This window comes from Vigna angularis, chromosome 5 (assembly GCF_016808095.1).
Source record: "Vigna angularis cultivar LongXiaoDou No.4 chromosome 5, ASM1680809v1, whole genome shotgun sequence".
Taxonomy (NCBI): domain Eukaryota; kingdom Viridiplantae; phylum Streptophyta; class Magnoliopsida; order Fabales; family Fabaceae; genus Vigna; species Vigna angularis.
Genome location: NC_068974.1, coordinates 4,322,594 through 4,335,840, shown reverse-complemented (window position 1 = coordinate 4,335,840; position 13,247 = coordinate 4,322,594). Strand labels below are relative to the sequence as shown.

At 31.7% G+C, this 13,247-nt stretch overlaps 2 protein-coding genes across 3 annotated transcripts; one reads left to right on the top strand and one right to left on the bottom strand.

Annotated features, from left to right (window-relative positions):
• Positions 1 to 2,164: 2,164 nt before the first annotated feature.
• LOC108339740 (uncharacterized) lies at positions 2,165 to 4,414 on the top strand. The gene is made up of 2 exons (XM_017576939.2): positions 2,165 to 2,387; positions 3,857 to 4,414. The coding sequence occupies exons 1-2, from the start codon at positions 2,273 to 2,275 to the stop codon at positions 4,141 to 4,143; spliced, it is 402 nt and encodes a 133-aa protein (XP_017432428.1). The 5' UTR covers positions 2,165 to 2,272; the 3' UTR covers positions 4,144 to 4,414.
• Positions 4,415 to 7,038: 2,624 nt separating this feature from the next.
• Positions 7,039 to 11,655, bottom strand: LOC108340725 (uncharacterized). 2 transcript variants are annotated; one of them, XM_017578267.2, is made up of 5 exons: positions 11,513 to 11,655; positions 9,823 to 10,113; positions 9,551 to 9,673; positions 8,016 to 8,306; positions 7,039 to 7,398 (listed from the first exon to the last, which is right to left on the bottom strand). In XM_017578267.2, exons 2-5 carry the CDS (start codon positions 10,069 to 10,071, stop codon positions 7,189 to 7,191), a joined length of 873 nt encoding a protein of 290 aa, XP_017433756.1. In that variant the 5' UTR covers positions 10,072 to 10,113; positions 11,513 to 11,655; the 3' UTR covers positions 7,039 to 7,188. The 2 variants fall into 2 exon arrangements, with proteins under 2 accessions (XP_017433756.1, XP_017433757.1); XM_017578268.2 differs by having other exon boundaries at positions 11,446 to 11,601.
• Positions 11,656 to 13,247: the final 1,592 nt, after the last annotated feature.

Here is a 13,247-nt window from a genome sequence, read left to right as displayed (position 1 = left end):
CAAGCAGAACTTGTGCATTGCGAGGAACAAACTCCATCCACTCAACCATTGATGCCATCAACTTAACAATTTGAAATAGCACATCAGACTCAACCTCAAGCCTAGTATAGTGTAGGAGTGCACTTGTGTAATAGTTTCAGCCTATAAAACATTATGTAATACTTTAAGCCTACAAAACATCATCTAACAGTACATGTAGGAAATAACATGGAAGATTCTGCTTTTGTCATCCAAATTCTGGTTTCATAGTTATTTTGGTATGTTTTATATTTGCCCAACCATTTTTCTTCATGCTATAAGGGCTGATATTTACAATATTGTTTAATGCTTTATCAAGTTTATGTAATCTGTACATGTACTTTTAATCATCTAATTTGAAGTTTGTTTGGACGAAATGCTTCATTTTACTGATTGTCATCCAATTCTTATTTGTGCTTATTAGTTCACTATGAACTCATGTCATATGATGGTTGTTTTTTATGGTGCTATGTTGTTTCACAGTTCTTTACCAAAAGTATTTTGGCCAAAAGTTAGAAACAATACTCTGAATTACTTTGTTCATTACCAAATGTTAGAAACAATACAAACTTTTCAACTCAAAATAACTTTGGTTCATTGCATCCTAAGTCCATTCCATCATAATTACAATGAAAACACTCCTATGAACGAAAGAACACTAATGTAACTACAGTAATGTTCACCACACAAAGAACAGAAACAACCCCTAAGAACACGTTAAGCCTATTTTCCAATTTCTTCACTGATTTGTCCAAATCACTTATAATCTTCCATCCACCTTCCATTGCTTCTCTATTCAAGAAAGACTCAGTCTTGCCTTCACACTATACACTCATTTCCCTTTCCACAACCCCATCATCAGCACATCATCTGAAGTAATTGCAACTACCATCTTCACCACCATTCTGTGACAAAAAAAACACCAATTAGGGCAACCTCCAACTCAAAAAAAACAACAACGAAAATAGTTACCTTGATCTTAGGACAGCCCCAAAATTGCTTGCCTCTGTTCTTAGCTGTTCTCGCAGTTCTGACAACACATTTCATCCCACAATAGCAAAACGGAGTAACACCATCACTGCTAGATCTTCCTCGACCACCACCACAAACCACATTATCGTCTTGCTTCCGCCACCCAGTGCATGACGAAGACGAATAGGGATGGGTCATCTTCAAGCACAACGAAGTTATTGACCTTCGAAGAAGAACAACAAGCTAAACGAAAATATACCCTTTTATTAGGGATTCAAGTAGGGATTTATACCACATTATCTCCCTTCAACTTTTATCCCAGATTTTACCAAGCTTTTAATTTTAAAACTACCCAAATCCACATCATTCAGTGTGCCACGTCAATCATAGAGTAATGCTGTTGGGCTCAATTTAACGGCATGAATCCAATTTTTGCAATTTTCACAAAAAATAAAACCCAATTGAGATGTCGGAAAAGAACATGACCAAATTAAAATTCTGACAAAAAAAAAGAACATCCTAAATGATTAAACCTAAAAAAAAGAGTTTTCAAGATTTAAATTTATCAGAGTAGTACAATTTCTATCACGAATAATATGGTCCTGATACCATCTCAAACTATTTCGATGATTAGTTTAAAAGTTAGAATGATTTTATAATTATAATTTTATGATTTAATAATTATATGATTATATCATTTTTGTAATTTTATAATTTTATAATTTTATAATTTTATAATTTTATAATTTTAGAATTATATAATTATACAATTATAGAATTTTATAAATTTATATTTTTTACTTTTATAATTTTATAATTTCATAATAAAATAACATATGACAATAAATTAACAAAATAACATAACAACATACTAATTACATCACTTTATAATCGTTTCAACAGTTAATAGAAAAATTAAACAACAAAATATTAATTGAATAATATAAATTTATTTAGTATTAAATATTTCAAAAAAATTATTAAGAACTTAATTAAAAGTTTCTAATTTTATCAGAAAGTTAAAATATAATTAAACCTAACATTAATATATAACTGATAATTATAATTAAATTTCTTAATTAGCATAAATTAATTTCATTTCATTTAGTTGAGAGCAAGAGAATATAAATTTGATTTGGCTCTTTGGTTACAAATATCTGATGTTATAAATAACATCTAAACTAAATAACATTGAAAGCTCCTCCATTACAACACAACCACATACACTTCCTTAATCCCCAAAGAAGATTATCATCGGAATCGAACACTACCACCGGAGAACATGGTCGCCGCCGTCACTGATATGGCCCGACGCCATACGCTTAGCCAAATACTGGTGGATCTCGTCAAGTTTGCCGTGGGTTCTGCCATAGATGGCTCTCGCAAAATCATCCCAGGTCATATCTTCTGCCTATTTCAAACTTTTGTTTTCATTTCACTCTCATCACTAACTGTTTGTCTAACTCTTCATATAGAATCTCTGAAACGGGTTGTTGCACTTCTTTTCTATCGGAATCCAACCTTTAGTGTTTGATTTGGGATAAATTTTAGGGAAATAAATTAATAGTCTTGTTTTTTTATCAAAACATCTTCACACTCAACTGTAAAAGGAAGGAAATACTTAATCACAGTTGAATTAATTTGTGTAAAGGAATTAAATTATTTCTGTAATTAGTTTGAGTTTTTGATCGACTGAGTGCTCAACCATGAATTACTAATGTTGGGTAATTTATTTTGGTTTATACTTCTATTTTAGGTTTGTATGCTCTTGCGTTTACGTCTATGCTTATTTCATGTTGTATTTGTGCTTTCAAAAAGTGCATCTAAAAATTGTGGAGGAGAGTGGAAAACGAGGTATTGGTATTGATATTATTTTTACCTAAATAAAGAATGTTAAATAACACTCATTTAATATGTTTTAAGAATTGAAGTGAATGTATATGTGAAAAGTGAGTAATTAAACATTTCTGTGGAGCAACTTCAGAATTGGGAGTATCTTGTCCTCTGTTTGATTATGAATTTGTCAATTAGTCTGGTATTACTTGTCATCCATATTCTTGATTCTATGTCATAGGATAGCCATTGACTTGTGACTTTATTAACTGGAATTAGTTTTTCTTAAACGAGGAGAGTGAAAAAGGATAAAGTAATGGTTGATATTAAATCTAACTGTGGAATTTTTTTTTCTTTTTTTTTTGTGTTCTTAATTTTATCACGATTTAACCATTGACATTAATAGATATAAGAGTATTGTATCCTCTAAAGGGTACTTCTCATTTTGTAAGAATCATATCCTTGATACTCAGCTGTTATTTCTGGGGAGTTAAATTCAAATCATTTGCCATTTCTCACATCCCCTCCTTTGGTTTTAGAGATAACTGAGTGCTTTAAACATTTGGTGAAGAGTTTGGTTTTCTGTCTGTCACGTGTATGAAAATGCTTTTTTGGAAGAGGCAAAACTCACATCGATGATTTTTACACTGAGAATCAATTTTTAACCATCAGCTTGGGGATATACTTACCTAAAACCAAGAAAACTTCACTCCTTATGACTTTACTAAGAATTAAGGGGAATTTACTGCACTCAATGAGCTCTTGAATCACAATGATCCTTTTTAATTTTTTTTAGTTCTCAAAATTGCATCCGTTTCTAATTTCTTGTTCTTCATTTAATGCTTGAAGGTTGAGAAAATTCTTGCAAGTTTGTCTTATACTTGAGATATTCCTGCTACATTGACTATATACATTATCAATGTTAAATGGAAAATTAGTTCCTTCAGTTACATCGTTTTTGGTTTAGTATTTGTGTGAAAAAAATGTCTCTACTGACGTACATATGCAAATATCATTACTGTATTTGTTACAGGTAGGAAGCAGGTTGATAAGATGGTGCCAGAAGGATTGATTAACATACCCTTGCCAACCCCTGTAAATACCAAGAAACATCTTGACTTAACGGTTACAAATGACCTACATTATGAGACAAAAACGGAGGAAGTGAAGGAAGACATGAATAGCATAAAGCAGCAGTACAAAACATCAACCAAACGTGCTGATCAGTCACAGATTCCAAACAAATCGGATGATGGCTTGAAGGAAATCAATCTCGTGCAGGGCAAGGGAAGGAGAGTATTCATCCGATCTCGTTTATAGAATGGAATTTACATAACATACACCAGAGATTCTACATATAATTAAGATAGTGTAACATGATATGTGCTTTGGTTTTCTTCTCTCCCCTCTCACAATGTTAGATGGGAAGGGATAATAACTATCTTGCTTGGGGTTTCACCGTTCGAGTCTGAGTACTGTGACTCGTTGTGTATCCTATCAGTCACCACTTGAGGTTACCAAATCTCCTAGGTCTTATAACATGTCCTTCCCCATAGTATTGATATCATCATATAACATGCAGTTTAAGATCTATTTTTCAATGTCCTGTATGTAACGTGTCCTATAACATCGGTTTTTCAAAGAATTTACAACAATTTACAAACCCCACTTGCTTTTGTTTATTTCATTGTATTAACATAAAAGATGAGGGCATAGTTATGTGTTTAAAACTGGACGAATTGGTGAGATTATGAAATCTGAACTATGTATTTGTTATGAAACATTATTCTATTGGTTTGGCTAACTATTGGCATATTAAGATAACAACCGGGGAATCTTTTATTTAATTAAATATTTAATCAACTGAACTAAAGGAATTTGTAAAAACATTGGTTTATTTTCAGTTCTTGGGCCTGTTTTATTTTCAGTTCATGCACCCCCATATTTTCTAAACTTCACACTCCTAATCTTTATTTTATTTCTTATTTCTTTCTCTTTATTTAGGCTTGCTCTTATTTTATTTGCACCTTGTTAATTTGTTTTCTATTTTCGAACATTTAATAGTATTTTATCTTAAACACTCACTTTTTTAAAATATAATATAAAAATAATAAAATTACAAAATAAAGAAAAAGAACAAAAAGATGATTTCTTGCATTTTAGAAGGTCGAGTAGTTGTGTCATCGTCTGGATTGTTTTAGTGTTTAATATCCTTCTGTTTTTCGTAATAACTAAATAAAGTTTTAAAGATATAAATATTAGTGTGATCGTCAACGTCGTAGTACTTAATATTTGTGTGATCAGTACTTAATATTTTTTCTTAAATAATTAACATATGTTTTAAAAGTTGAATACTCGTGTGATTGTCCGCATCGTCCTAGTACTTACTACATTTTTCGAAATATATAAATAAAGTCTTCAAGATATAAATACTCGTGTGACTGTCCGCGTCGTTCTAATACTTAATATCTTTCTTTTCTTGAATAATTAACATATGTTTTAAAGGTACGAATACTTGTATGACCGCTCGTGTTGTCGTAGTGCTATATACCTTTTTTGTTTATAAAGAAATTAAAATATATTTCTAAAGGTATGAGTACTCGTGTGTCCATCAGTGTCAGCCTAGTACTCATTACCTTCTTTTTTTTTCTCAATCATGTCAAAAATACCAAAAAAATATAAAATCTTCAAAAACTAAAAACATAGACATTTTCAAACAAACAAACAATCTTCTAACCAGAACTACGTGATCCTTAATTTTTCATTGTGAATGAGAATACGTAGAAGTAAGGCCAATCATTGTCGGGTTCACTTCCAAAAATCCAAATTATTTTCGAAAATCATTTTCGAAAATCATTTTCAGAAATCCAAATCATTTTTAAAGAACTACCTAACGTGATTTATTATTTTGAATGAAAATAAGTAAGAGGAAGATCAAGCATTCTCAAGCCAAAAAAGCTAAAAAATATATCTTTTGTTTCTTTAGAATGCCATTTTTGGGATAATTAAACATTTTAAAAACCACATCAACTTCGAATATTTAATTAAAGATATTGTCTTCGAACAAGCCTCGGTAGGTATTAATACATTCCTTACATGTAACTGACTCCCAAATCCACAATTTGGTTTTCTTAAACCATGTCTTGTTTTATGGTTTTTGTGTAGTTTTTCCGAATAAACTATGGTGGTGACTCCAAAATCTCTTTTTCAAACTAGACTTTTTCGTTTCGTCGTTCCGTCACGATTTTGTCTGAATTTCAAAATTCAGCGGTTGGAGGCCACTGAGGATTTTTCAAGATGTAAAGAGAATTTCGACCTTTGTATATTGGGAATGTATGAGGAAGATATTCAGCAGTATGTTGAAGCGTGTGAGGTTTTCCAACAGAATAAATATCAAAATTTATACCCAGCCGCTGTGTTGCAGCCCCAGCCAGAAGTCACAGATGTTTGGTCTGACATATCAAAAGATTTTGTGGAAGGTCTTACAAAGACACGTGGGAAGGATACCATAAAATAATAATGGTGGTTGTGTGACTCAATAAGTACGCTCATGACAAGGATAAACTAAAATTGTAAATAAAATTATTTTTATCTATGGTTTTTGACAGGAAGCAAACCAAAAGTGTGGCCTTAATGGTTAAGCTGGGCTGAATTTTGCTTCAACACCAATTATAACAGCTCCACTAAATTGACACCATTCAAGGCCTTATATGGATGTGACCCATCTCATCTCCAAAAGGGTACCACAGTACCTTTAGCAGTAGAAGAAGTAAACAAACATACTAACACATGAAAGAGACGATATTCTCCACGACTTGAAGACGTACCTTTTGGAAGCACAAAATAAGATGAAAAAGTTTGTTGATAAACATATCGCACACTTGGAGACTGGTTATATCTAAAAGTACAACCCTACAGACTGAAATCCTTGGCAAAGAAAAGGAATGATAAATTGAGTCCGTGATTTCATGGCCCTATACTTTCCTTCATATTCAATCCATTCCTTACACATACTTTCTTTGCAATTGCAAGATGAAAGAGGTTATGAAGCACATGAAAAAATGGCTATAGTAGTATATGTAATAGTAAATAGCTTGTAACTCAAGGGTTTCTATTGGAGTTTAGACCAACAAAAATAACAAGGTATGCAACGAATTAACACAGACACAATGAAAGCAGAAATGTGTGGAACAAAACTTTCTAGATCTTTAGAAGTAGTGTCAATGTATCTGCATCTTATTCAAAAGACTTTGGCATTTCTTGCACATTTATTTACTTATTGTCTCACGCACAAGTGAGGATCAGCACTGATATAGAAAGTAAATACATTGAATTTAAAAGTACTCAACAATCCTTGTCCTGGAATCACTTTGACTTTTTATCTAAAGCTACATTACTTTCGTTATAAGCCTTGTATGGTGCAGCTGTATACGCATATTGCTGATATATAGAGAAGAAAACCATCTCAATACAAACCAAAATGTTTTGGTAGCCTTCTTCAATGCGTTCCACAGTTAACCAGGAGTGACGGGATCGGATTATTCCCAATGCTGCCAGGAGATCAAGCACAATTCCCTGCATAATTGAATGAAATTAGCAGTTAACTTAATATATCATCTGCACTAAACCATCACAATTTTGTATATATAACACAGAGATGCCTTATTTCCAGGATTCTTCGTGCGTATAGTTCAGAATCCTGAATAAGTTTAAGCGTAATTTGCTAGTCCTCAATATACATAGGGTGTGTCTGGAAGAACTTATTTATTGTTTATTTGGATTTATTTATTGCTAGTCCTCAATATAACAGCATATGCTAAGTGTATAAGCTGTTTTCAGCTTATTTCAAATAAACGTTTTTGGATAGTTCATGAAAATGACTTACAACTTGTATGAAAACAATTGAATTTATTTCCTCTTTGGTTAGAAATTTTTTATAAGTTCTTCTACCAATAAGCAAGTGATTTACCTAAACAGGCCTATAATCTAGAATCAATTAGTTAACTAAGTAATGTGCAGAGACGGAAGACTAGCAGTGATGATAAATTAGAAATTCCAAACCAGATAAAGCATTTCATCTTAAAAAAGGATATGAATTTTAATAGAACAATCTAAATTCTACAGAAGCAAAATCTTATATAATTGTTTATCCATCATGGTTCAAAATATCAAGCTAAGGCATAGGATCATACCTGCCAAAAGCAGAAAAAGACAATTCCTTTTATGCACAAAAACTTGGCAAGAGGCTTATGCGGTTCCAACTCTTTAGAAAACACGTGGTAGAAAACAACAAGAGAATAGAGTGCAAGTGACACTGAAATGTTTAGGATGATTGTGTTTGCCCAGCTGACCCAACTGGGATAAACATCAAAATACTGCAGTGTTATCATCAGGATTGAGCACACCGGACGTATCACAACAAATTGCCAAGTCCAGTTTTTGAGAAGCTTCAGTGTCTTATGGTCCAAACGTGTAGTGTGAGGCTGCAGATTGTGGCCATGACAAGTAGAAATGTTCAGGGATGTAAGCATTACAATGTTTAGTGTAATTAATTGACGAACAAGTGTTGCAGATGATTCTAAGTATCTTATGAAGCATGCAACGTTATGCACAAAACCCCGCCTGCACTACGTAACTAGATCTCTCCTTCACTTGGCAAGAAGAAATGACTAGAGTTTTTTTCCAAAGTGAGGGCTTAGTATGGAAAACATGTAAAACCTGTTCGTTTAAAATACCCTATTAGTTAGATTTTGTTTTTTATGAAAAATAAAGAGAAAAGAAAACAGGCAGGCTATTTAACTTTTAATATACTACAAATGGTGGTTTTAATAAAACATATTTATTGTTATGTTAAATCCTAATGTCACTTCACAGTCATATTATGTGTGTGTATAGAAAACCAGGTTGTTGCCCCTGAAAAGGAAACATCAAATACGGTGTAAGTGGTCTCAGTGTTAGTTGTGGCTTTAAAAATGCAATATCTCAAAGTAACAGAGGAGAAATAATAAAAACAATAAAGCTGATATGATAGAAATATGATATTGATCTTTATTCATCTAATACTTCTTGCTCGCTCTGCTGCTCTTGTTGTAATATCATTAAAAAGGTGTGATTAAGAGTTGGGAGTGGATCCATGAGCAGGATCTGTGATCTAACTCCACTCAAAGACATTCAAACCCATAAAAAAACCGCATAACATAATCGTGCTGCCTATATGATCTAGCATTTCTCATAGCTAACAGGTTGTTGGGCTTACACACCGAGGAATTGATCTATAATGCTCCAACTCTTCCCACATTGATTTCAACTCAGTAAAATACTCTGTGACTGTCAAAGTACCATGCCTGAAATTGTATAACTCTCACTGAAGTTCTATTGTATCTTGCAGATTCCACATTGACTATAAAAATAACCAAATAATAATATATAACTGGATGTAAAACTCACCTTACAAACTATTTTATAAAGTTGAGTTAGGCCTAAATCAACTTTCTAATGATATCTTTTTCTATCAATACAGACTCATTGTTTATCACAATGGAAAGACAAATAACACCAGTAATGGATAATACTAACGAATAAAGCACCCCTTTTTCGTACATGGTCCAACAGGCCATACATCTACTACTGCAAAAACTTCACTTGTGTGATGCACCATTTCTGCAAACATAATTATCCAGCGGAGCACATTCATAAAACATTACAAAAAAGTTTGAGTATCAACCACCTGAAAAAGTGTCATCGGAAATGAATGGTGAATCTCTCTTCCCTTGATCTCATCCGGCACTATGTTCTTACTCAAGGAAATGTTCAAATAACTGTACATCAAGCTCAAAAACTTAGCAATCACCTGTTGGCAACACATTGAGTAAGTTGTGAACTACTGAATTATAATGCATTAAATCTCTAAAATGAACTAAATTTAAATATACGTAGCATGAAAATACTAGTAAGGGTTACCCAGTAGACCATAATAAAAATTATCTGTATAAATCTTACCAGAGCCTCATAACACTCTTTAATGGAGTCCAACAGTGTGAAAAATGCTTCACTTCCAAAGAAATTGATCAAACCAACATAGGAGTCTACAGCATACAATGGGGCCATAAGGATTATAATTACTATGGCCTTTTGCTCCTTTGGTTTCCTCCAGTTTGAAACATGTTCTGCGAGTAGCTTCATAGCAAAGTGAACTGTTATCATGACGCACAAAGTGGATCCATACAACACGATCTGTGCAGGATGCATTTGATTGTCTCTGATGTTGAGCTTGATAGTACCTTATTGAACCTGCAAAAGGATGACTAATGTGGTCAAGGGAACTCAGCTGAAGATAATAATATCGTGAAAGGTAGCTCATAGGACTGTAATGCAAAGCATAACCAGTTTTAGTAAAGACTCATTTATGGTTAACACTTAATATGAACATTATAATCAGTTACCATAATGACAGTTAACAATAAGGATATTAATTTTACAAGTTTGGAGTACGATTTTCACGATGGTGAGTCAGTTGATCATTTGTTACTTCTATGAAAATTGACTATTCATTTTCCACTTATCTGGTGAACCGGTGAACATGAAACTTCAATACTTCCATTCTTTTCCACTGATGGTCTGCCTTACTCCTATTACATTCCCCTACCCATTTCTCCCAACAGCTCAAGATTGACTAAACCCCACCAAATAGTCTTTTATACCACCCTGATTCTTTTCATGACCAGGCTTTACTGTGTCTCTATCAAATGACTCACATGACAACAAAAGAAGAATTCTTGCATCCAACTCAAAATCACAAGATAGAGGTAAAGATATAAGTTGTGATACAGAACAATCAGGCACTACGATGTTGGACTGTCCCAACTGAACCACACCATAGATGAGACACCCAAAAATCACAGAGACTATTCTCCAGGGAAATAGAGTACCGATCAAGCCACAACTTCTGTCCCTATTGGTGTTGCTCTATTTGCATAGCTAGGAACTGAACCCCTATCATATGTTTAGAAGGTCCAAGTTTAATCACTCATTTAGTACCACGTTTTCTACAAAAACAGCCTCATTAATCCCCATTATTCCGTTCTGTTATGGAATCAACTACCTAAATCGCTCCATCAATACTCACTCTCCTAAACCCCTCCAATAATCAATGTCCTAAACCCCTCCATTCATTGCCAAGAACCCTAAACCCCTTTTAAATAGTCACACCTTCTAGAGCACAGAACTCGCCCTTGATCGAGCATAATAACACTTCTGCCAAAAACAAGTGTATTTCCCTGACATCTCAACAAAAGGGTAAGAAAAAAAAAAACTCACTTCGAGTGAATGGTGTGACTGACTATAACACCACAACTACTAAATCTTATATGACCTTCTGTTCTGCACCCTAAACCAAAAGTGAAGCCATGAATCTAGATTTATAGAGATTCCGAATGAATAAATGCACTCAACAAAAAAAAAAAAAACAAACATGTACACTAAATTTGTATCTCAGAGAAGCAAAATCATTCCAAAGAAGTGAATAAACCATATGATAGTACCACGACAGAAATATAATCACACAAATCATGAGCAAGTTTGGAAATACAACAGCAATGGCGATGTTACCGAACTTTGATTTACCTTCTTTGGTGATTTGTGTAATTGTACTTTGAAAGTAATAAACACCACAATTAAATTCTTGCCGTACCGTAGTAGGGAGTGATAGATTAAACTGGTGATGGAGAACACTATGATGCACAGTCAAAGTCCGGATCAACAACTTTCTGGAAATTATGAAAAGTCCAACAATAATATTTAATTTATACAACAATCATTCATATCATGTTTTTAAATCTATAAGTTCTATATAAAATTTTATTTATTTGAATGGATTTGGGTGAGAGTAATTGAATTTGAGAGAATTTAAAGATAAATTTTTTTTTAATTTTTGTTGTTGTTTATTTGAATGGATTTTGAAGTAGGTATAAGTGAATTTAAAAATAATTTTTTTTAATTTATTACATCAATCAAATTCTACGTTAATTTTTATAAATATTATTTTTAAATCTATTCTCAGTTACCTCTAAATTCACTTCAATAAATAATAAAAAAAGTTTATCTCCAAATTCATTTAATCAATCTCTTTCCAATTCATTCAAATGAAGAAAGATAAGATTCGTTGAAATTAGTGATTCAAATCTATGTTTGAATATACAAAAAGAATACTTTACATTAATTCTGTAAGTATGCAGAAATTGCACGTTTCTTCCCCTACAACACATGCTTTATTCTATGTAAGAGAAGAGACACGGCGTTTTTTAATATTTAAAAAATAGAAAGAAAAATCAAAGTGATAAATATTAAATAGAAAGACTATTTAATGTATAAATGATAAATATTTAAGTAAGAGCTTTTTAGATCTGTTTAATGTATAAATGAAAGTTTAGAGAATGTTTAACACTTCCGATGCTCTACTTTTAATAAGATAATGAAAATATTTAATTTAGAAACAAATTAAGAATATAAATAATGCTTAAGTTGAGAACGTTAGTGAATTTAATTAGAAAGTTAAAACTGCGGTGATCTTAAGTTACAGTATCCTACCTCTTAATAAATCCATTACTTTTTTTTCTTAGTCGGAAAAAATAATTAATATGAAAATAAATCAAGAGTAAAAGAACGACTGTTTCATTAGGTAATGACAACATGGTCCACTTTTTTTAAGAATAAAATTATAGTCATTTTGCGATAGTAATACTTATATTTAATGTGCATAATTAATTATATTTTACATCATCACTAATGCCATCAACAACAAAGTTTAAGAGTTATTATTGCTAGGTATGATGAAAATACGTAGGTGCTAGAAATGGTTAAATTAAATTATTAAATCAAAAGTGTTTAATATATTATGATTTTAATCATAGTTTTATTTAAACAATACAATTCATATGGTTTTTTGTAATGAAAAATACAGATATGATATTGAAAATTTATCAACGATAAACTTATTACGACACAATATAAATTAGTTAAATATCATTTAGTAGCCTATTTAATATATTTCTAGATATTATGCATTTACAATTTAGAAAAAAAAAATCTAGAAAATCAATAAAAAAATTTTGAAAACCTAAATAATAAACAAAAACTAAAATATTTATATTGATTTTAGTTTTTTTTTTTAATTTATCACGCCACTAAAGTTTATATTTTTATTTCTTATAATATACGTGTAGAATTATACTTATTTATGACGAAATAAATTCTTTTACCCATTTGAGTAACCAGTAAATGTAAGTATCATCTTTAATATTTTATATTTAAAAAATTATACCACTATTAGTTATTATTTTTTTTAATAAATTTAGTATCAAGCTTTGACATCCTAATTAAACTGACATACTAAAACTCCAAAAAAAGAAATATAGATGACATATTTG